This window comes from Gymnodraco acuticeps, unplaced genomic scaffold (assembly GCF_902827175.1).
Source record: "Gymnodraco acuticeps unplaced genomic scaffold, fGymAcu1.1, whole genome shotgun sequence".
NCBI classification, from domain to species: Eukaryota; Metazoa; Chordata; class Actinopteri; order Perciformes; family Bathydraconidae; genus Gymnodraco; species Gymnodraco acuticeps.
In genome coordinates this window covers 5666432-5691641 of record NW_022991180.1, presented here as the reverse complement: position 1 = coordinate 5691641, position 25210 = coordinate 5666432, and the positions used below count along the sequence as shown (strand labels likewise).

Sequence of the window (25210 nt, the reverse complement as noted above, 5' to 3'; positions counted from 1 at the left end):
GAGGAAAAATAATTCAAGTATCCGCCAAGGACAGTGGATCTAATTTGAACGTATTCATCGAAGCATATAAGATTTAAAACAACACAACAACTAATTTAAAAAATACAAGTATATAGATGGAACACAAAACTCCCCAAACTACTTTACCGTCAATGTCAAACAGAAATTGGAGATAGATTGAGGATGATTGCAGTAATATGAAGGAAAGCCACAACTGAAATCAACTTTTTTACATTGGCAATAGATTGCAACGGAGAGGATGAATAGAGGATGATGGCTCTTTTGTTGCATTATACCAGGATGAAATTCTGGATGAAATGATGGCACAGGATACTTTTGGCTACAAGCAAAGCTATCACACAATTGGCTGCAGGCAAAACCTCCAACAAAGGAAAACTGGACTACAAGTGCTGATGAAATTAAGTAGAAATTGACTTTGGTTTCAAGCCCACGATGTGAACAAATATTCAAAATACTGTGATGTATGTATTTATCGCTATATGGTGTAACCTTTTACATACTGTAGGTCATGTGCTTCTGTACATATTGTGCTGCACGTATTAACCCACGCAAGACGTTACATTCAGTTGAGATATATTTTATTTTGTCTATTGCAGATGTATATTGTAGCGAGCATACGCCAGCGGCTGTTTGAATGGTTTAATAAGACGGTACCTGATCCAGATGAGCCCACTTTTCATCCATGCCTCCGACTCTTGGCCTCTTCTCGGGCAGGATGAACATCTCTGCTGTTGTTGGTAAACCAGGGAGCACTGTGACCAGGAGCTGTTCCTCGTTGATTCCCGTGACCTTTAATAAAAAACACAAAACCTCCTTAAAAAGGTTTTTTAATTGACAGTGTTTGAAGTGATATTCTATGTTTGTGTGCCCTGTGTCATTGAGTCAAAACGGCTAGCTCTCAGCTTCATATATCATTTGCCTAAGTACCAGTCACTGTCAAGATGTAATGCACAGATCAAATGAAACATGCAAGTTTAATTTGACAGTCTTTGGTAAAGGCCAGGGCTTTTAGTGCATTTATGCCATTACCAGAGGTCTGCTGTCAGCTTCCTGGTGTAAACCATGGTAATATCTGACAAGACAGAAGGTCAAAGTGAATGTTTCATACTGAGGGCTACTGTAGAATATATATATATATAGAGCTCAGTATCCAGGTCTTTTACATAACCTGCTGCCTTTTTGACATCCTGACCGTGTCTGAGAAGGGGAAACCAGACTCTCTAACCGCAGTTAGGCTATTTGAACTTGAGGTGTTGGTGTTCTCTCCAGGCAATGGCATTCAGCTCTTTAGAGAACAAATGGTTACTGTCACAATGGTGCTTTAAACTGCCCTTTAGTTTTTTGATGGGTTCAGTTGAAAGCTTGCACTGCTAATAATCATTTCAGGTGATGTGGCATGTCAGCGATGAGAGGTTAACAACTAATTACACAGAAAGTGAGGTTAAAGACATTGAAAGAACTCCAGTGCTGGTATGCAATACAAATGCAGCATAACCGAGAATGGAAAGGTCATTGGCTCACATGACAAGACTTAAGTATTTCTCGAATGAAGGGTTAAGTCCTGACTGAATTACAGTCTTTATAATAAAAGCTAGCAGCTCAAGATCTGACCTGGACCATGGAGTTCTTCACCACTCGGCTGATGTCCTCTCTCCACTCTGACACCCCGGGGTTCAGCTCGTCCAAATAAGAAGAAAAGCCCAAAATGTGGGACCGGAAATAATCTGAAAGTGAGAAAGAATTTGAGATGAAGAACAATGTAAATCTTCTGTTGAACTAATCCACTTCAGACACTTCAAATGACTACTGAGTACTGTACTGACTCTGTATATTCCTTACAAATTATTTAGGCTTAAATGGTAATGTGATTGCCAAACTGCAAATTGACAAAGAGAACTGAACTTATTTCTGTCTCAAGGTTCAGAAATGTTTATAGGGTTTTACATATTATACCCCTGAAAGGTGCATGAGATGTATGATGACATTAATCTTGGCGTGGTAAGAAGCAAAAAGATTTGGTTTGTGGTTTTTTATTTATGTGCACGCAATGCATCATTATCCATCACTAATTCAATAACTTTGTTTAATCGGCACCACAAGACAAGACAGTTAGGTTCCTATAATAAAACATATTCATTTATAACTATAGAAAATGCATTGTTTTCAATGGAGATCTACTTAATATCCAACGTCTTCTTAAGCATATAAGAGAAGCCTCAACAATTTTAACCAATTTCAATTTGTTGAAAATGTTGAAGAATTTAAAACTGCAACAAAAATATATAGAGGCATTAAAGTTAAAAAACGTTGCATCATTTCCATGTTATATGTGCTTTTATTTTGAATGTTCAATGTAGACGTAATTCACTACTACAGATATAATAGCTCCATATGTAAGACATATATATATGTATATAAGTATATAATAGACACGGAAAGTAAAATAATGTTTAGGATGTAAAAGAAAGTAACAAATGCATGAACGTAAGCCTGTAACCTTGGACTATGCTTACAATTGGAATCAGCTTCTTATTAAAAATCATTAATTTTAGAAAGTCTACCAAATTGCTTTTTAACGTGTCATGGCCTTAATCAGCGATTTTGAGTTAATTAAATCCACATACAGTACAACCAGCTGATATGATGAGGTCAAATTTCATAGTTTTAGCTCATGTGATAATAATTAAACCGCTGATGAAGGCCACGAAAGCTCGGGAAAATCAGTAAGCAGACCTTGTGAAAGGCTTCTTTTTTTCCACGTCAAAAGGCTTTGAAGATTGAAAAACATTTTTCAATCCACTCTCAATGGATGAATGCGTCATTGACTTCATAGTTTTCACTTTGTAATTATATTAAGAGGATGTGTACTTGTATTGAGTTTACCATAAACGGCCACAGTCATTTGGTCCTGTCGAACAGTATTGCCGACTGAAGCCTGAACGGTGACAGTGTGACTTCCCTCCTTGGAGAAAGTGAAGGACATCGTTCCATCCAGAGTCACAACAGGCTGAAAGACAGAGAGTCAGAGAGAGTCAGAGAGAGAGAGATGTACTGCGACTTGAGAATCTATCATGTCATTCAGGAAATAGGCTGCGTGGTATATGAAAAATAAAGGCTTACCTCAGTTTTGTTATTAAACCACCAGTAATAGCTGACTGTTCCCACATTGCTGGGCCGTAACACCGTCGTGAGGTTTATCGCTTTGTTCTTGACGACCACTGAAGGAGCCAAGAGCTGAATCTGTTCGAGTTGACCTTAAGAGAGAAAACAAAAACACTATGGATCAACATCTTTTGATTAAATATGGCTAAACAACTATCAAAGTTGCAACAGAAGCCATGGATTTTGCCACAATAATGATGGCCTGCAACACACTGAGTGGACTCTTTCTGATTTAATGCAGGAGTATTTGACAAGTGTCTGTGGAGGCTTTCCATGCTTAACGTCCTTGAAAATGTCACCCTTGGAATCCATTATAATGAGTAGAATTCAAACTGACCACAGCTGCTCCTCTCTTTCAACCAGGAGACAACAAACAGCCGTCTTTCACGCCTACACAGGGTGAGTGACACTCCAAACTTTGTGTAGAGATGTTGGATGTAGTTTCCTTTAATGAGCCAATTTGAAGTTACAAGAGTCAAGAGCATGTCGGCCCAGGTGTTACAATTATTTTTGCTTTGTAAAAGGCACACAAGTCTAGAAGTTGTACCTATTTGAAGTATCTTATAGTTCATGATAAGTCATGAGAAATGATTGAGACTTAGTTTATCGTGCAGTCACTTAAGTAAAATGAGGTTATTTCTTAACAAGTTCACCTTATCATGTGATGAGGTAAATTAAAAGGGTACTATGCAAGTGAATACATTCAGATAGACATTAACTCAAAGAGTATTCTGGATGGAAAAGGGCAAGGATTTACATTTAAAAATCATTTGAACCAGTTACCAGTGATTTGACTTACAGGTGACATGGAGGAAGAGTAGGACCCTGTCAAAGCCCAGAGAGTTGCTTGCTGTAGCAGAAATTTGGTAGATGCCAACTCTGCTGTAGATGTGTTTGACCCCGTCATCGATGGAGCTGATGTTAACATATGATATAGCTGTCCCGTCGCCAAAGTCCACCGTTATACTTGTCATGGAGCCGAGACCCTTCAAAAAGAAAACAAAATACTGTCACTCACACTTTAGCCTCAGTGTAGCCACAGTGACACATAGCAGAGTGCATTTTCCATAATGTATACAAGAATATATACAAAAACGAGGTCAAGCGGTTAATCATGTCGCCGCACATTTATTTGACAAGCTGGAGCTCCAGCCTCTGCAGTATGTCTCTGACAGCATCATGATATACAGATAAAAGACTGAAGAAAAAGCATGCAGCCTAGAACTGTAATACACACACTACTGTTGCTTCGATAAAGTAAAGTCAGCACCTCTTCCAGAAAGACCAAGAAAGTGACATTCCTCTCCAGCGCTGCTACCAGTGTTCCCTCGCTGGTGAAGAGCTGGAGGCCCCGGGGGGCATGGCTGGGACACTTCTGACGCCTGGGGCTGTACTTCAACAGCGTCCCCTCTGTGCAGTTGTTAGACAAACCCCGGCGGTATCTACAATTCATTAAAGACCCACAAAGGACACAAATAAGCGACACAAAAATATATAACTGTGCGTGGATGTGTGTAAAAGCAGATATATACAGGGGAGACATTCAAAAGAGAGAAACCACCACCTCTTTAGTCTACCATTCCCCCTACGCTCCATCAGATGAGCTCAATTAGCTTTTATTAACACCAGCCATCAGTTAAAACCGTGTCAATTTGTAACAGATGTTAGTTAACACGACACTATTACAAATACAATTATATTGTTAGAATATTCTTAGCATACAAAATATAGCTGTTGACAAAATATAAATGTTGACATTTTTAACTATCTGTCCATTACATTTGAACTACATTGACTTCACTACTCGATCGCCAACTAGTTTACAAGCACTATCAATTGCAGCATGTTGTGTTCAGGTGCAATGGACTTGTTATGGCTTGTAGTTCAATGGCTATTTTGGCAATAAATATCCTAAAGAACAGCCTCATAATTTGTTAACCTAAGGGGTCGGATTAAATAAGTGTAAACTTCTTCCGACCCCTTTTCGGACGTGTAATTAGCTAAAGCTTTGTTGTTTATTGATATCAGACAATGATACTACAGATTATTCAATTATTAATTAAATATTTCATTTTTTTATTGCATTCATTTGTATAGTACTGTATCATGTCTGTATCATCTTTTGTTTCATTTGTATTTTCTTTGGTTTTACAGGGTCGAAAAAAATAAATAAACTAAACTAAACCTGTTTGTTTTCTATTTTTCCTCCTTCCATTTATAAGTTAAGTATTTATAATTGATAGTGTTTTAAATGAAAGGTCCCCTATTATACTCATTTTCATCAATATATTATAGTTCTATTATATATGTTGCATTGTTGGAGGAGCTCAGGTCAGAAGAATGTCATTGCCATTTCTACACTGTAGCTTTGTGCATTATGACAATAAAACCTTTGAATCTTGAATCTTTTGAATCTTCTCAGTTAAATACAAACATGTCACTGAAGTCTTTGGCTGAAATACCAAACAGATCACGCATTGCAGCATCCCATAATCCCCTCTGTTTCAGCCCTGTTTAGAAAGTGCTGCTTCTGTGTCTGTTACTTTAGATGAAAATAAGGAGCCACTCCCCACGCCCCTCTGAGAGATATTTGGTTAAAAAAAAACAATGCTGGGGGGGGGTTACCTTGGTTGGTTATTGGCTACTGGTTACACAACCCAAAAAAACATTATGACATCACAAAGTGGCCATAATCTGATCAGCTCATGTTCAGACAGGTTTTTATATAAATGGATCAGGACAAAAAGAGAGGGGGTCTTTGTTCCTGAAACGTTCAGAATCTCTTTACACAGAGGGGACACATGCTTATGTATAAAAGACATGAAAAAGTGGATTTTGCATAATAGGTGACCTTTCAAATACAAAATAGCAGGTTGAATTTGAAAGTAACCAAGGACAATTTGACATCGCTACTCCCCTTGCTCGTGTCAGTACAAAGGAATAAAGTGTACCCTGTGGTGTTGAGGAAGCTCTCCCCCCTGATGCAGTCTCTAGATGTTGCTGAAGGAACGAACCAGAACGCCGGAGTGCAGCGCCCGTCAATCTGCCTCTCAAACCCGTAGTCGCTGTTTCGAGTACAGAAAAAGATACACGAGGAGTTAAAATATCAAATAGAATTACTCTAAATAACTAAATAACTGCATCCCTACTGAGAATAAAGGTGTTCAAAGATCGAGTAAAACTTTTCACAGCCGCTCAGAGTATTTGAGATGTGATGTTTTATGTATCAAAGTTCTGAAGCAGAGAAAGAATAGTGTGTGTTTACAAAAACTATAATTATACTTTGAGAAAAATCAAATGGATCTGTCATGTTGATCAGGGAAATAGTCTCAGTAGCAGGAGAACGAGTTGGAAGGTTGAAATAAGGCTTTTAGTATTAAAGTGGTGTTCAGCCTTGTTAATAAACTAGAAGCTGCAGTTCATTTTCCAATGAAAGAAAGTACGAGATAGAGTCAAGGGTGTGGGATTACAAGAAGTACTGACTGGAAGTGACACTTGTTAGACATATAATAATAGACTTGAGCGTCAGGCAATAGTTGTATTCATTATGGATATATAAGAGCACTTGAACGATGCAGAAATGTACTGCTATCACATACTTGACTGTTAATGCTGAGCTTTAATACTTCCAGTCAACTTCTGCCATTGACGATATGATTATACAGTACACAGCATTAAAAACATCAGTTTGATTATTTAATCCATATTGGGATGAATATTAAATTCAAAAGAAAATCTGTTTTGGCATATTCATTGCAACCATAATCGTATATAAACATTATCCATGCCTAGCAGACAAATGATTGCATGTTTCTTAAATCATATTACACACTTGCAATCCTAAGTGGACAGAAAGATAACAGAAATAAGATAAAAAGTTGTAAATCCTAAAATATATCTCTTCAAACACTCCTCTTGTTGTGCCTAGAGAGCTTCACAGACTCTGCCTCTGGAGATTGATAATGTGATGTGCGTTGGATGTAATGAAGTGAAAGGAGTAGTGCAGCTACAGAGTAGGAAACTCACCACTCAAAATCTGCCTCTGTGCACGGGCAGGAGTCTGACATCTGGGAAATATACTGATTTCTGGTCTTGACACATCGAACGTTTGCTTTCAGTTTTTGGAAGATTCTCTTCATTCCCATGATGCACACTTCGCCCTGTGATAAATAATGCATTATAAACATTTCAGAGGCTCCTTTTGCCTTTTTGTCTTGTACCATCTTGCTTTTATTGTGTGAGTGAATCAAAGAGATTCACTTGGGTTTGATCAGCCAGTAACAGCAAGACCCTCTTACCTCATTGTGTAACTGCCATGTCATGTAATCTTCAGATGTGCAGCGGTGTTGGAAAACGGACTGGAAGTCAATTTTGACAAGTTGCCACTCAGATCGATGGCTAAAATGACCAAAGATTCTGCACAAACAAGCAAAATATACAATATCAAAAACATTTGGTAGAAAAAAAACAACCTCAACTCCTCTATGGGTAATTTGAAGGCAACAGCTTTAATCCATATTCCTCTGTGGGTAGAGAAACTCCTTCGCAATTTGGGCATATGAAACCCTTTCAAAACCACATTAAATAGACTCTAGAATATAATATTTATGTACACTACTAAGTCTTCATTGGGGTAATATGTTATTACCCAGTGGAATAATTAAACCAGAAACACGTCAGTTCTCTGTGGTTTCTTCTTATCTTACGTCATTATGAGGGTGTCCTCCCCAGGCTCCCCCAGCACCCCGTCAACATACAGCGGAGAGGAGGTGAAGCTGTATTTGTCCCAGCTTCTGCCCTCATCAAAACTCAGCCTGAGGGAAAGAATGGTTGGATCACAGACAGACCAGCCACAAAGAGTAAGAACATCTCTGCAGGAAAGGAGTCTAACTCCTTGTTTTGAAGATTTAGTACAGTCTCTAAAAAGAATGCGGTACGCCCTTGGAGAGACTTACCAAATGTGTCTAATTGGCAGCGGAGTGTGCCGGATGGCCACCAGAGATCCCCCTTGATTCAGGAAAAACAAGCTGTATTCTTCCTGAAAAACCTATGAGTAGAACAAATAAAAGAAGTCAAAAAGCTGCAGACAGGACCAGCTTCACTTAATCACAGCAGAGAAGAATTTAAGTCTACAGAAAGTGTGCACCTATGGCAACATAAGGAACATGTATACTAACAACTACACACCAAACAAGCAAACCACAACCGTTCTTTGCACGAGAATCCCAGTTGTGTGATAAACAAAAGTTACAAAGTCTTGCTTTCTTTGTTGATTTTTGTTGTCTTCAGCCGATGGCAAAATAAAAATCTGTCAAAGTTTATTTTTGGTTTATTTGTTCCACAGATCAGAGATGCGCATGTCTTCACTCTGCGTCAAACCTCAATTCTTTATGTCTTTGCAATTGTGGCTGTTTCCCTGAGAACTGAGAAGCGAGTGTTTGCTCTGAAAGCTCAGTCACACTCATATTCTTTGTTTGGATCATGCCTGACAAGGTCATATTTTTCTTTTTATTCTGTATCATACTGAGGCAAATCATTTGAAGCAATTGAGAAAATAAATGTATCCAAAAAGTATTGGCGAAGAAAGCTGTACCTCTCTCCAGCTGTTTCCAGCATCCGATGTGATGAAAATACTGACATTATTACTGGTCAGCTCTGGTCCGACAACACCTGAATACAAAAGGTAGACAAGCACTATGTTCAGTATAGTTACTCTATTGTTATTTGAGTATTTATTCAGACACATTTGGGGGATTATTATTTCCAAAGTATTAACATGTAACAGATGTACAGAAAGGATTAATTTCATATTATTTTGTAAACTGGTGTCGGCTACATACAGAAATACTGCACTAGGAACTGGGTTTAAGAACGTATATGACTGGGAGGGCTTAGGGATCAGATCGGAAGGACCATTATGAAACATGAGTATGGATGTTCAAATCCAATAATCCCCTCACCTGACGCTATGATTATTCCTGGAGCTGAATCTTTGCTGACGATGTTTCCCGAGGTGTAGGGATTCTCTGACACGTGGAGGTGGAGATGTAACGAACAATAAGGCTGCAAACACAAACACAGGGAGATTGGTTTGCTGAGCTCTCAGTGTGAAATCGAAAGGTTTGATACAGACCTGGTTTTTGTTGTAGGTGTCATAATAACTTCTGACTCTACCTTCCTAAGGAAAAAATGATGTTCGAAAGTTTTCACATACATAAAATACTACATAGCTATTATTATACCCCATCAAGTCTCCTGCTAGAAATATACTGTAATGTATGCTGGTAGCTCGATATAGAAGAATAACAATGTGTAAATTCACGTATTATGGTTGGCGATATTGCAGCTTAACATATAATGAGAGTATGATGATGCAATTTTTCACGAGACCTTTATTGGGCTCATAAAAAGTTCCTGTTTAGAAATGATGTATGGCCTCTGGATAGGGTTTTAGTCATTTACATTTTATTTGTCGAATGGGTCTACCGATGTGTGTGCTCCTGCATTATTATGCATTTCCCTACTATCTGCACTGTTTCCTTTAGTACCTGGTCTCACCCTGTGAGCATGTGATAAACTAAAGTGTTTAACTTGCTGCCATGTACCCGAACTTATCTTGAACAGTGAACAAAAAAACAAAAAACAGTTTTGACTGAAGCTGTAATTAGCTCTTGTAATGAATAATGAACGGTTAAAGTCCTTCTAACTTGATTTATTAAATTATATATTATATAATTTGTTTAAAAAAATGCTATTACACTGCATTCAAAACACATTTTCATACTTATGATAGATAATGTAATACAATTCAGCATATGATATATTATGATAAAATCCCCAATAAGCTATTCACACACATACTACTACCACTGCTACTTATACTATTTATACTCAAAACAATAACATAAGGTTAATTTAATGACTTCATGTTATATTTTAAAGACATTTATGCTGAAATAACTTATGATATTAAAACTTGACACAATAGTGAGTGACAGTGGTGTCGTGTCCAAGCTGTTTAAATGTAATTACATTTATTTTCCCTTTGACCACAGCATGGCATCATCCAGTTGTAGTATTCTTTAGGCACACAATGGTAATCCAAATATGTATCTTTTGTCAGTGGCCCACTTACTTGTTCACAATAGACCTTGTTTCCCTGGAGATCAGTGGTTGGAGCCTGAAGAAGCCTCCAGTCTCTGCCTTTGTTGTATGTGATATAAGTTTTCACTTGGTTCTCTACAACTTTATTTGACAGGAACACCCCTTTAATCCCGGCAACCTGCAAACATGAGAGATGGAGAGCGGTGGGGGGAAAAATAAAGGGAAGGAGAAAAAGAAACCTTAAATTATTCAGACTTAAGTAAAGCTGCAGGCCTGGTTCAGAGAGGAAAAGATGTCTGAATGTGATAGTTTTTCTGACAGGGAGCACTATTTTTGACCATCTGTAGGACTCTGCAGAATCAAAACAACATATGGCGCATCACTGAGCTATTCCTTCTTCTTTGTACTTATGTTCACAGAGACGCAGACTCTCACATGCAACTATTTCTTCAGCACACATTCCTCTTCCATTACATATCTGCTCTTGGTCATTGCAGCTAAATATTTCTAGGCATACAATATGTGTGGAGGTCAGTGAGCAGTAAGAATAACCAATGCTGATGGCTATCTGCGGTGTGCATTCGTAAACTAGGAGGCTTTTACTGCTGGCTGCAGATGAGGATAAGTGATACCTACATGTGCAGTCACTGGGAACCTCAAAGCACATCTGTCAACGCAGATATAACGTTTACAAGTTAAAGCTGGTTTTTTACCCTGTATGTGTTTGAAGTGACTAATGTATAGTTGGTACGTTATGAAGACTGCACCTACTAAATGTTTTACATGTTACAATGTCACAGATAATAAAAGCCGACAGGAAGTGGATATGAAAGAGAAAGTCTTTCAGTTGCAAAATGCAATGTACCAACATCTGTTCCATTGTTGTCGAGACACCAAAGAGATCTGAGCACAGGGTACACTTAAGAAAAGCACGGCGGAAAATCAAGTTTAACTGTAAACAAAGTTTGAGGCTGTCTGTTGTTACTTTACTTGTCAGAATACCTTGATCTCTTTAAAGCTCCCAAACAAGCGATTTAGATATGCATGGTGCTCTAAGATACAATGTTTCTTCTCATTGTAAAAGACATAAAAGGTACTGTAGGTGGGTTGAAGATTCGGAATTAAATGTAAGTGTGAGTTGATTGATAGATACATCTAAGAGGTACATCTACGTTTTATTTTCATTATTGATAACTATGTGTATAAAAAGTCAAAACATGTCATCATAAGAACACAATTTGAGCTGTTCAAGTTTCTTCAATTGTTTACTCCTGCAATATTATGTTAACTTTGATAATATAATCAGTTAATCATTTGAGTCATTTTTCAAGCAAAGATTCTCTCTTCTATAATTTGAAATGCATCTTTGTATTTCTCTTAACATTAGTAAATGCATGGTTTTGGACAGCTGAAAAACAAATGTTTTTGTGTGATAAACAAGGCATCTGATGTCATCACAATCAGCTACAGGAGATAACAACGGGCAAATGCCACCTTTAATCAAAAGAAGAGAGGACAATAGATTGGTTTAATTGTCAATATTTACTGATTTTGACACATTGTTCTATAAACAGCAGCACTTATGAACCCAGGTCAGGGATTTCAATTGAGATTGAAATGCCTGAATAAGATGAAAACTTGTAAAGGCCCTGTCACACTGTCCCGAAATTGACTCCCGATGGACCCACGAATATGGAATTGTGAATTTCGCACGAAGATGGCCCCGAACCACACACGAAGGCAACATTTACATTACATTTAAGACATACAACTGCAATGAAAGTACCAAAAACAATTATGTTACAGTACTATAATACTGTACTGATATCTTCAGACTTTGTTCTTTACTTTATCCGTCGTTATATGTAGAAACTATTACGTTTTCTCCGTAATGTTGTTTCCATAACAACAACAACTTCCTGTCAACTGTCCTTCAAAATAATATATTATATCCTTTTTAGTTTCACAGAACACAAATTGGGTTATTTACATAATATATTTACATGATTTTGTTGTGCAATAAAACAACCCGATGGACACACGATAAAGGAAATGTTCAAATTCGGCTGTGATCGTAGCAACATCGGGCCATTCGTGAGGGCATCTTAAGCCTTCGTATGACCGCCGGTGGAGTTTCTCAGGCTCCGGCAGCAACTTCGTGAGCTGTGGCAAAATCTTTGGCATGCCAAAAAATTGCCGAAGGACCTTGCGAAGGTTCATTTTTGTGTTGAATTCGTGTGTCAATTGTGCCCTTCGTAAGGCCATCGTGAGGGCATCTTGTTATCATCGGTGCCATCGGGCATTCGCCCCGATCAGAGTGAGGGTGAATGCACCGATGATAACACGAAGATGACACGATTTGACAAGATGCCCTCACGGTCGGCCTTACGAAGCTGCTGCTCACAAAGTTGCTGCCGGAGCCTGAGAAACTCCACCGGCGGTCATACGATGGCTTAAGATGCCCTCACGAATGGCCCGATGTTGCTACGATCACAGCCGAATTTGAACATTTCCTTTATCGTGTGTCCATCGGGTGTCAATTTCGGGACAGTGTGACAGGGCCTTAATGGATGACAGCATCACCAAACAACTGGTGGACATAATGCGAAAACACACAGCTTAAGTACCATCTTGGATACTACGTTGGTAGATAGAACATGATAAAGTGCCCTCTCCTGTGCCCTTCCAGTGGAGAAAACATGATAAAGTGCTTTGTAGGGTGTCCTTACATGGAGAAAACAAGTGCCCCCTATGGTGACCTTAAAATTAAGAAAACATGATGCAGTGCCCTCCAGGCAGCCCTTCACGCTAGGAAACGTTTTGCGTTCTAGTGCCTTGATCATACAGCTGGTGCACTTCAGACAACATGAGTTTTCCACCGCCACTGCCTACCTCATACAGGTCTATCATGATGTTGCCCTCCGGTCCTCCACTGCTCACAACGTTCTCCAGCATCAGGGTGAAGAACAGCCCTCTGGACTCAGACATGTACAGGTTGTAGGAGTCGTTCTGGTGCCAGTCCTGAATCGCTGCCACCACCTGGTTGTCATCTGTGCTGATTATCTGCAGGTCCTAAATGTATGAAATCCATGAGTACTGTACATGCCATTGAGTTTTAGGCATTCATCCAAAGGAGTAAAAAAAAATCTGCATATAAGTGTGAGCATATTGGCTTCAGAGTTCAAGCAGCGAGCAAGCGATTTGTCACTTATGACATCATTCAGGATCAGCAGCCTGTTCAAAGATGAAGACAGGCTCCATTTAATTTTACTGAATACCTTTTCCAGAGTGAGGTGAGGTAGGGGATGTGTGTCCATCTCGAGGAAATGTTGACACTATAGATGGATAGGTGGATGGATGGACGGATGGAAACAACACTGCAGGCAATAAATCTCTCCTTGTTGTTGTGACTATAACCATCATTCTCTCTAAAACCACTAAGCCACCCTGCTGGGCTTTGAGCAAAAGGGGTTGCGAGCAAAACACTGTTTCTGTGCAAAAGCACATTTACTTCTCTGCTTCAAAAACTTCCTTTGGAGTTATGGGGAAAATGTGCAGCTCTGCATCCATTCACATTATCTGTATCTGTTGATACAGACGAGAGGGCAACTGATTAAAAGACGATCCATTGGTCCTACATAAACACAACATCTAAAAATGTAATCATGCATAACGAAATCAATTTTTAGGAGGATAATAATGGGGGAAACAATTTAATGGGTTTGTCAGCAAACATTATGACTAACCGGGAACAGCTAAGCAACCCTCACTAAGTCATCACGATACCACAAAACAGCCTGCGGGAATAAATGGAGTGTTTCACAGTAAAATGAATGCCGCACTTGTTCTTCTGCAACTCACCGAACACTGCATCCCTTCCAGCAGTCTTACCTTTGGCAGAGTATACTTGGGAAGCTTCATTGGGTAGAAAGCATTTCTTTTATAGGACACATAATGGACAGACTGACCACCTACTGGCACCTGGAAAGGCAATATAGTGAAATTAGCAGTTAAATCACTTTGCAGGTAAATATTACTAAAACTCACTGTGCACACTGATTGCTAACAGCATGTATCAAAGCATTTAAGCCAGCACCAAAACTCTGGGTTTGCTCCTAATTAGGATGTTGTGCATTATGGCAGAATGATGTTAGAGTACAATACACAAAGTGATTTACATTTCATGCCATCCTTTCCCAGGATAATGGCCCCTTTCTAGTTAATGAAAAATATGACTGTACATTAAGTTACAATTGAATGCAGTGGTTTTACAGCTTTTAATTGCTCTTTAATGAAGCCAGACCTTGCAATAAAAAACCCACCTGGATGAAAACGTATTCATCCTGAACCACCAGGGAATTAGGGATGATAAATCCAGGGAAAGGCTTGCCCTTGTTTCCATCAGAGCAATTCTGAAGTTTACAAGTTATGTACTGTGACCCTGTGGGTAAGCAAGAAATGAGTGCTAAAAATATGACAGAGAGAAAAACAAACAACTGTCTGCAGTCCACAATCAAGGTTTAGCTTATGCTGATGGTTTTAAGTGAGCCATAGAGGCAACATTTTGAAGGCCAAACCTTATTCTCACTAATAGATCAAGTAGAGAGAGAGCTGTCCCAGTGTGTTAGCGTCAGCCAAACAAGGCGGTCCCCCCGGGGACAGGGCATTAACACACGAGGCCTTATGGAAGTTCCTTCTCTGCACTGTGGCCAATAAAAAGAGCCAAGTCACAGCCTGGCCGTTGAAAGATGAATTAGCTTAATCGTATGAAGAGTCTCCATGCAGCCAATTCAGATAGGAACGCACGTTTTAGTACAGCATAAAAAAAGCTCTCACTTGTTTTTCTAAGTTAAGGTTCAGGAATTATAATAAAGGTGAATATTTTCATGCAAAATCTCTTTCAAAATGTCACTAGTCTACTTTTCTGCGTTGCCAAGGTAACATCATTTTATGACTCACGTCCGTCAGAGATGATGATCTCCAGGTGAATCATCCCTTGCTCTTTGTCTAAGCCCAGCCTGGACCTGCACCGTGACAAACATGAAGGAAACATTACATTTCTGCTTAAAGGAGAGCCTTCATTCATTAATACTGACATTAATATGACATTGTGTGACTCAATATTTACATCATATGCCCACATTTAAGTCATTGTCACAGTAATTAGTTCCCAACCCTGTTATTTTAGCTTCATTACAGCAAATTGCCCATTCAAAACTAAACGTGTACATACATTTTTAAGCCAAAGACTGAGTTTCCCTCTTGGGTAGTTTTTTATATTTTTTACAAGGCCTCTGAAACAGTCTCTACCTCAAGGAGATGACTGCATCAGCTCTTTGTAGGGTCTGACTTAGCCTAGTTATAATGCAAGCAGAGATAAGTGCTTTTTAATTAAAATGGGACACACTTTTTTGTGTAGAGATTAGCTGTTACTAAATAATTGACACACCGTAGTTAACTGCCAGCTTTAATTGTATCTTACTTAATTAACTGGCAATACTAATATTAGCTTACTAACATATTTGCTGTATACCATTAAAATGTAAAGATATAACCACATTTACACACAAATTGAGAGATGGATTTATGAATAGCTGGTACAAGTACTGAAGGGGTTAAAGTATCCGGTAATTCACAAAAGAAAGTATAATTAGAGAAAATGTGTCCTATTTTGTATTATTAGAAAATTATGTTTTTCTTTCCTCTGCCTTTTATCATAATGTTATATCTGTGAGTGCTAGGTTCTAAACTTTGGTACAAACCATTTAACTTGAGATTTTAACGGTTTTGTATTTTTTTTAACATCAAGTGGCTAAATACAGAAACGGCTGATGACCAAAGGCATTATTCTATACAAAAAATACATCGAAAATGTAAACAGTTCACACATTAAATGCATTTAACTCTCAGCAACAGACTGTTTTTCTGTTATCAGAAATGCAGTATTTTGAGTTTACATTATATTTAATGTTAAAGTTGTATGTGGGATGGGGAATATGAGTTCCAGCTGTGATCTTAACTTTTCTTTCAGGGTCTTTAATACAACAACCTTATAAACACCGGCCTGACGGACATTTGACCCGCACTACACTTTATGGGTAAGGTGCACTTAGCCATTTCATTCACTTTCAATAGAGATACTTCATGACGGCAGGACGACAGGAGTGACCACTTGTTGTATTAATAGCAGCTGTTGTGACAGTAGATGGCTTTCTTCTCCTTTTCCATACTGTGTCTGAACTGTAATATAAAAAGCCCCCCGTCCTGCTTCCCTCAGCACTCTTTAATTGCCTCACAGCTCCATCTCTTTTAATGGACTTTCTGTCAAATACTTCATCCAATTCTATCAGTGAACAGTGGCACTTGCTCTTAAATAAACCCCTGCAGTGTTACATAGTGTTCTCCATATAACACATACCACTATGTCTGTCTAGCAAGGGCGGCTGTTAGCAGGTTTTTGCAAATCATGTTTGTCAGAATTTAGCAGTTAATTTGAGCAGAGCAGGTTGTGATGACAGATGTTTTATCAAACTTGATTTCTGACGGTGTGGGCAGCGTGTTGTGTTGTTTCCTGACATGTTTTAGTTGATTTATTCCTCCAAAGATATAAGGGAGTGCATATGTGAATATGAAAAATGAGGGTTTTTGATAGATCATCTTCAAACACTGCAGCCTCAAGACGATGCTAAAGAAATATCAAACACCATAGACCTTAATTAGAATCTTAATTAAAGATATAAATGGTATATTTTAATTTAAGACACTGTGAAACTGTTATTTTATAGTAGAAACATCTGACATGAATATGCCCTTACAGCACTTCATTATTAGAGATGAATATTCTTTCATGGACTTTCCTGTGTAGTGAGGAGAAATCTTAATTTGGTATCCTTAATTCTCTATTTTACAAAGCAGTGCAGTGTTATATGTAAGAAGCTCCGAGCAAATGATGCCTGATTAATGAGTAGAAAGGGTCTCTAGATGTCTGCTACAAACCTAAATTAAGAACATATGCTCTCATGGGAAAGGACCAGTGTAAAGCATTATGTGAAGCAGAACTGAGCTAAAAGTCAAAGATCTCTTTGTGCACAGATGAGCACAGGACATTACCATTAGCTACAGAGAAAATATTTAATTGTTTCCCCGAAGAGAAAAGGCGTCGTTAGCTATGTGATTTAGGAGAGACTGAAGATGACTGATCATGTTTTATTGGCCATTATGTGATGATTTAGGGCCTATACTTCTTATTAATCTATCTTTCGTTTCTGATGAGTTTCTCTGGATGGATGATAATAAAGAACTGTATCTTTTGACGTCCTATAAGTCCACATGGAATGGGAATTTGTGTGTCCAAGACACAATAAATATCCTTACCAACCACACACAAGTCACTAACTCTTGTGAAGGATATAGATTTCTCTTCATTATCCAAAGCGACTTACATACTCAATACTGTGGGCAATCGCCACAGGAGCAACGACATGCTGACTGCAGTGGGGTTAGAACCTGTGCTACCCTGATCCGAACACCAACGCACTAATCCACTGCGCCACACACCTCCCTCTCTTCAATCCCCCGCAACAAATTAGTGTCATATATCCAACTTTCCTTTGAGGATAAAAACATCGACCTCATTAAACTAAAATGTGTCTATGTTTTGTGTAGTTTGTCAGCTCCTTTTTCCTTGTATTAACTTTAATATTGTTGTTAATGTGTTGTCTTTGTATTTACCACACCAATGCAAAAGCTGCAGGAACAAGTACTGCAGGTCACTCTAACCTTCTTTGATTATTCAGTGGTTCTGCTTCTTTAGCTATACGTGTGAAAAGGGATTCTGTAGCCAACAACTATAAAAACTTTATAAATTAAACATTTATCCTGGGCCATAACCCCTGTATCAGCACCCAACAGCTAATATCGCTAAAACACTTGCTCTGCCACTATAGAGCCAATTATGTACAATATACATAGGGTCTCATACTAAAGTGAGAATAAAGTGATAATATTTGGATATAACTTGATTTGTAATACTGTGATATCCTAACATCAGTCCATCAAGCAAATAATACTTATTGTTTTGGTTATATTTTCATGTTTATCAGTGATTTATAGTAGTTGCTTAGATACTGAACAAGTCTAATTTATGTCTATGTGTAATATACTACAGTACTTTCATTTGATGCTACTTTAATATTCTACTTCACTTATCTGATACTTTTCAAATTAAGATTTTAGAATTACAAAACAGCATTGTCACAGGTTTGATGCATTGATATTGATATTTTATCAGTGAAATAGGTACTTCTAATTTTGACACTTTAAGCACATTTCTCTGATGATACTAATGTACATATTTAAATACAGAAAATGTACTTGTTATTAAGTATTTACAAGTTTGTGTATTAGTGCGTGTGCACGTAAGCAGAGTCCTTTCACCACCGATATAAAAAATAAATCCATTTTATATAAATTCATTACAAGTATACCCAACTCTTTTTTTATTCATGTTCAGATCCCACTAAATAACATGTAACATATTTGCAGATATGACTTTAAATGAGCTGCTCACTAATCAGAAATGTGCATTAATATTGATGTCAGGGGTCAGTACTCATGTTTTCTCCATGTTTCTACTACTTCCCTGAGAACACAGTGTACAGTAAAGGCTCTGTACTGCTGCTGTGAACTCAATGCTAAGTTGGATTCATTTTCATTCATTAATGTATAATTAATTGTCCAGTGCTTGTTTATTATGTATCATGTTTCCAGAGTAAATCAAAATATGCTAGCATTTCTGCCAACAGTACATCCCTCTGAAAGAGACTGATGGTTTATCTCACCAGTAGAATCTGTTGGGGACGACGCTGTCGTGCACGAGCTGCCATCTCCTCCCAAATTCAACAGAGACGTAGAGCTGAAAGATGAGAGGAATGCATTAACCAAATGAGTTACAGTATAAAGAATAATGTTCCAAGTCAGAATATCCAAGAGAATTATTCCCTGATATATGTCTAACTGTATTATCAAGAAGCTGTCAAGATTTATAGATTTTATGGCGTCAATGTGTTGATGTTGTTTTGAATAATGCACACTGCGTGTGTATTTTGTGAAACTGCATTAGTGATGAGAAAATCCATCAGTTCCTGTACAAATACAGTGATATTCAGAAAAAAGGGAAATTGTAATAAGACTAGTCAATCTGTTTCTTTAGAAAAGAGGGTAGGTGAGGACAGACTAATTGGCCTCTGTATTAAATTAAAATGTCTACTTACTAAAGTAACTCGGCAGGATTGTTGCTTGATTGGTGTTATAAAATCACTAATTGAAGTGTCATTGTAGTCCTTTTATTCGATAAAGCCATTAGTCCTCTTTTTACTGGACTTGTGTTGAAGCTTTTAGAAAGCCTGTCATCTTGTCGTAGTGATCGAGCTGCAAGCATCTAAAGCTTGGAGCTTTACAAGGATAAGCAACATTATTTAGACTTATCCAAGAGCTTTACACTTTAGAAAGACATGACAGACAATCAATACATGTAAAATGAAACCAAGCTATGATTAATTTTCGCAGTTTAAAAGGAAAAAAAGAAGATTAAATTGCGATTTACAGAGACGTACTGAATGACCTTAAGGAAAACTTATTGAGAGCGTCTTTTTGACCCGTTGATGGTTCTCGAGTAAGCTTTCATCTTCCTCCCTGCACCATTTATCTCACTTCTCAGACCTTGACTGTTTTTCTCTCGGAAAATCAACTCTTCCAAGAGCAGGCTGGGAAGGCCGAGTTTGATGACTGTGGTTTTGAGTAAAGCAGGGTTCTTGGGCAGAGTAATGAAAAAGTGTGTGTGTTTATGCATCCTACTGTGTGTTTAGATGTGTCTTCCTTGTTAACTTTCCTGTGTGTTTTGTGGGACATAATTCAGAGTTGGATTCAGCTTCAGACATTATGACTTGATAAAGGGAGGGTGATGGGCTGCCTCTCTTTTGGCACCGGCAGCCTGGCTTCAGTGGCAGATGTCTCCGCTCATGAACACCATGTCCTGAAAGCTGGCCGCTATTATCAAAATTAATGTTTGGAGCGTGACAACAATCTATGTTTCATATAATTGTAGGAAGACATCAATTTAGCTGTGGCACAACAGGATATAATATATAATGGCAAGAAGAATCTGGCAGAAATCTCACATTGAGCTAAGTTGTGCATGATAAGCAGCAAGAAAATCGTACACACCTATTCAATAGCCAGAGATTTCTTTCCTGTCACATTTTCATTTCATTCTTGATTCCAGTTATTTTGATGGCACCTGACAGCGACACGTTACCTTTTGGTCGTGGCTGTAAGCCAGGATCCAGTCCTCCTGCTCGGGGTGAAACAGCAGGCTGAGGATATCAAAGGCTAAGCTGTGTTTCTGATAGGTCGCCCCCTCGTCAAGGCTAATGAGCAGGCTGCTCTCCACCTCCGGGTCGGTAAGTAACATGATCTGAGACGAGACAAGAAAGGAGACGGGGGGAATCAGCGGCCCACGTCGACAGCATCCATTCCTCAGGGCTTATGTGTACTTGTGCGCTGTTTGGAACAGACGCATCGTGCAGACTCCTGTAGGGTTGCTTTGTAGTGAAGATGCTAAAATAAACCTCTGTTACACAAATAATGACCGATTTATTCAATTCAGAGTCGTGATTTTTAATAAGATGCATGTGCACACTTACCTTTCTTTTATTGTTCGGACTCACGTACAAGTAGCTCAGGATGGTTTTCAGCCCGACTTTCTCATTAAGCTTCTCATATGTCGACCCATAGTCCGTTGACCTAAAGTTTAATTAGAAGGATAAAGTAAAACAGGTTGTGCTGAGAGAAAAGGAGAAAGAAGGTTCACCTTCTAGTTAAGATGCTGATGGTATCATTAAGCATATCAGGCAAGCAGAAAATTGCAACTGCAGAAGTCTTGAAGCAATTTGCTAGATGAATGGAGATTCTTTTAATTATCCAAATAAACAAGAATATCCTGTGTGGTGAGGGGATGAAACATTATTACTACTTTTAATATTATTGCTGCTTTGGGGTAAAAACATAAATCTAAAGCTTTGGTTTAATAAATCATATTGAGGATTAGAGGACATAATTGCCAGATGACTTAACATAAAGCATTAAAATGTTTTTGGAACTTTCAGAACCAGATAAAAACAATTAACAAACAAACTTTAGATCACTTCTTTGGATAAATTGTAATCAATAAACATATTATGCTGTACTCAGTTGTTTGGTGGCATTTCAGAAACATTTAAGTGTGTGAAATGGAAAATAAGTATTAATTATTAATTATTTAAACAGTTTGCAATGACCACATTAGATATTAACCAAAATGTAGCATTTTTGTACATAATTATAATAAATATACCACATGGTTTTCCTTCTGAAAATGTTACTTTTGTCATGACCTTGATAAACCCCAATGTAATCTCTTCAAGTTCCTTTCTTCACTTAGGAATAAACCGTATTTGACCTTGCAAATACTGTATATTGCTGCAGTGGAAAGCTTTCTTTCACAGCACTGACGTATAATCTTTTTTTGAGTTAATATTGTGACCTTGTCAGCAGATAATTGATTATACAAATCCAGCAGTTAGAGATAAACATTTTTGGAGTTGTGTGAAGATCTAGTCTAATAGTCTCCATAATTTGAGCATTGTATGTATGCTACCTGTCTTCACAGTAGTGGGTACTAACTATATGTTCATAAGACATCAAAGAGGTTTACTATTATAGATCTTATATATAAACTTAGATAGGACTCCGATGTATCTGAGACACCGAACAAAGGTAATGTATCATTTTCTGTAGCGAAACTAATCAGTTTGAAATTATTTGTTATAACAGACAGAAGATCTTACCTCCATAATGAACTCTCCGTTACTCTGCCAGAGTTGAAGTCGTAGTACTTTGTCAACATGAGGATCACCTACAAAACAGATCACACAGATAACTAGCTTCAGAGGAGAGCTATCATCAGCAGCAGCTCGGTGTCACAGGGTGAAACAAAGGAAGAGAGTCGTCCATGCAGGCTTTTTAAGCTCCATGACAGACATGTCTTTATTAAAAATCGAACACTGTGATGGCATGTCAACCCATCCCTCGGTTAGTTGTAATGCTATAAACCACGCGCGTATTCTCTGTGGGGAAGCTGACCACATATGCATAATGTAATGGCTTTTAAGACCATGTAGACTACCAGCCAAGGCTTCCACTAGTAAACCATGACTAAATGAATAAATAAGTCAAAGCTATAATTCATTTCAGGCACAGAGCGACAGACCTCGTAAATATCATCGACAACTTTTTTGAAGAGGATCATAAAGTGCCTTTACTTGATATACTGTACATACAAAAAGGCTGTATATTTGAAGATGTCTAGTAAATTACCCAATATATGTGTTGGTATATGCATGGAATCACTAATGAGTAAAGCCCCAGACAAAACCACAATTATTACAACAACTTATGTCCAAAAGAATGCATTTTATTCTCTTGATAAAATCTCAACAGCCCTTTACAGAAAAACAGCCCTTTATATTGTGCCCTTCACCCTTTACACAATGTGTGGTGCGCCCTGCCTGCACTGTGCTATCGTAAAATCTGCAGACTATATATCTCCCTGGGGAAATCTCTCTGGGCATCTTTTCAACGCTATCTTCTAATTATCGAGTGTTATGACTGTTTGGGGTAACATTCTCTATAACAAGGAAACACTCCATCATGTAAATAACGAATCTGAACTTTTTAAAACCTTGCTCATAGAAATTCAAAACACTCAAGCGCTGACTTCTTCAAAATATAATTGTGACAAACACACATTGTGCACACATGTGAAACCCCAAGGTCCAAAAATGATAGTATCTTTGATTTTTTGAGCTGTGTAAATAACAACTTCCTACCAACTGGTGCCATACCAACAAAACCACAATAACAGTAACTCTGACTTATAAGTACAAAACATCAACCAACAGCGACTCCATCCTAAATATGGAACACTCACTATCCAATATGTATTTATTTTACCGATATCAGAATAACCCAAGCTAATGAAATCCTCCTGTTTTTGTGTAAGAATATTAAACAGTATCTTCAAATGTCTTGTTTTGTTTGAACAAAAGCCCAAAACGTTAGGAAATAAAACACAGTAAAGCATCAAAGAGAAGCAAGTATCAAACGTTTTTCCTGTTGATCTATTTATTTATTAAACTATTAATTATCTTAGCTCCATCATAAACAATTCAGTATATGAATTGTCCTAAAAAGTCATACATGTCCTGCACATTTATATATATGTTAGTTGTGTTTTTTATCATAAATGTATGGCTTCTGTCTTTACCTTCATGATATCTCAATTAAATAATGCAAAATAAGTTCCAAAATAACATCTTTACAATAATGCAATGCATTTAAACTTAACTAGTTTTGCTTTATTTGTTATAACTTGCCCCCTTTGTAGATAAGCTGACGTATGAAAATCCTTTATATATGAGCGCTAGTTCAGAGATAATCCATGTAGCTTTTTATAACCACAGTACCAAGTGTCCAGAATTGGTAGCAGAGATTAATGGCTTCAAATAAAATGGCCTATACCTTCCAACAGTCTTACCCTCATGGACACCGTCATAAGCAATAAAACAACATGCAGCAGTCTGGATATTAGGATAAAATATATCCCCCATTCTGTCTGGCAATTAACTTTGTGCATTCGCTTGGTAAGTATCCAGCATTACAGTCTGATGTCATTTGCATCCAACTTCGCCTGCTTACTCTGTTCTGAGGGACGTTGAAAGTGAAAGGTGAAGCCCCATGGCTCAACGCATCAATACAGTGCTATAATATTCACTTTGTAGATATTTCTGTGTGAAACGGCCGTTTGAAGTTCAGCATGTCACATAAGACATTACATTGCTTTTTGAAATCACTGGACGAAGGCTACTTCTTTAATTGCTCACACCATATACCGGATAAAGGCAGAAATCCCCCTATGGATGAGTAATAATGCCTTATGCAAGTAATAATTTCCCTATACATTTCAACAGATGTATCACATTTGATGCCAGCAACCATGTAGTGCACAGCCCATTAACACAGCAGAGGCACCTACATACCTCCAAACTGGATTACTTGACATCCAAGAGCATGCAAATTGATTTTTCAACCTCTAATCCTTTGTAAATCTTAAACCTTGAAGGTAAATGGACTGGGATGAATTTGATCATTATGTAAGAATGAATAGAGGCTTAATGGTGATTTAAAGGGCTTAGGGTGAAGAGATTACTGTTGAGAAATGAAGGTGTAGTCTAAAGAGGAGAAGGGGGGGATTCTGTTATTGAAGGGTGAACACCTGAGACAAATGAAAGGAGCGACAGAATACACATTACGATTAATTCCCACTCTCACCATCCTGGAGAGACAGACTTATCAGCTGTTGGAAATAAGTTGCCCCATCAATAATACTGTCATCACATTCAGCCACTGCAATTAAACAGATGGATGATTCCATAAAATCAATTGTTACAAGAGTTACTGACTGGAATATTAACAATGAAGATAAATAAGACACATCAAAAAATGGTCACATGTCTGTTGTGTTTCGAAGGCTTTTGCCTAATGCATGATGGGATGGATCAAGCTCATCTTTAGCGCTGAATAGGATCAACCAATTGAAATTAAAACATTGACATGTTTTTCTTTTTGGGATAGGTTCTAATGCTTTACTTTTAATACATTTAATAGGTTTTAATTCTCCAAATGTAGTGGTAAGTTGCCATATAGTCATACGAAAGATTGTTGATACAAAATAATAGCGGCTTTATTGATAAAGATTTTAAGGTCATATTTTCAAAGGACAAAGAAGATTTCTTAATGATAATTTCACTTTCTTGGTTACTGGTGA

General features: G+C 37.9%; 1 protein-coding gene across 1 annotated transcript in view; it reads right to left on the bottom strand.

Annotated features, from left to right (window-relative positions):
- The window catches only part of LOC117560904 (VPS10 domain-containing receptor SorCS1-like), a 46423-nt gene that overhangs the window by 9447 nt on the left and 11766 nt on the right, over positions 1-25210 (bottom strand). Inside the window, exons 2-23 of the mRNA XM_034238017.1 lie at positions 22173-22240; positions 20991-21090; positions 20603-20761; positions 19128-19201; positions 15247-15311; positions 14610-14728; positions 14179-14268; positions 13180-13359; positions 10319-10465; positions 9144-9246; positions 8777-8853; positions 8139-8230; positions 7890-7997; positions 7482-7599; positions 7210-7343; positions 6135-6248; positions 4454-4625; positions 3983-4169; positions 3142-3275; positions 2905-3028; positions 1633-1745; positions 676-810 (exon numbers count right to left, since the gene is read on the bottom strand). Coding sequence (XP_034093908.1) covers positions 676-810; positions 1633-1745; positions 2905-3028; positions 3142-3275; positions 3983-4169; positions 4454-4625; positions 6135-6248; positions 7210-7343; positions 7482-7599; positions 7890-7997; positions 8139-8230; positions 8777-8853; positions 9144-9246; positions 10319-10465; positions 13180-13359; positions 14179-14268; positions 14610-14728; positions 15247-15311; positions 19128-19201; positions 20603-20761; positions 20991-21090; positions 22173-22240 — 2613 coding nt within the window. The remainder of the gene's footprint in view (positions 1-675; positions 811-1632; positions 1746-2904; positions 3029-3141; positions 3276-3982; positions 4170-4453; positions 4626-6134; positions 6249-7209; positions 7344-7481; positions 7600-7889; positions 7998-8138; positions 8231-8776; positions 8854-9143; positions 9247-10318; positions 10466-13179; positions 13360-14178; positions 14269-14609; positions 14729-15246; positions 15312-19127; positions 19202-20602; positions 20762-20990; positions 21091-22172; positions 22241-25210) is intronic.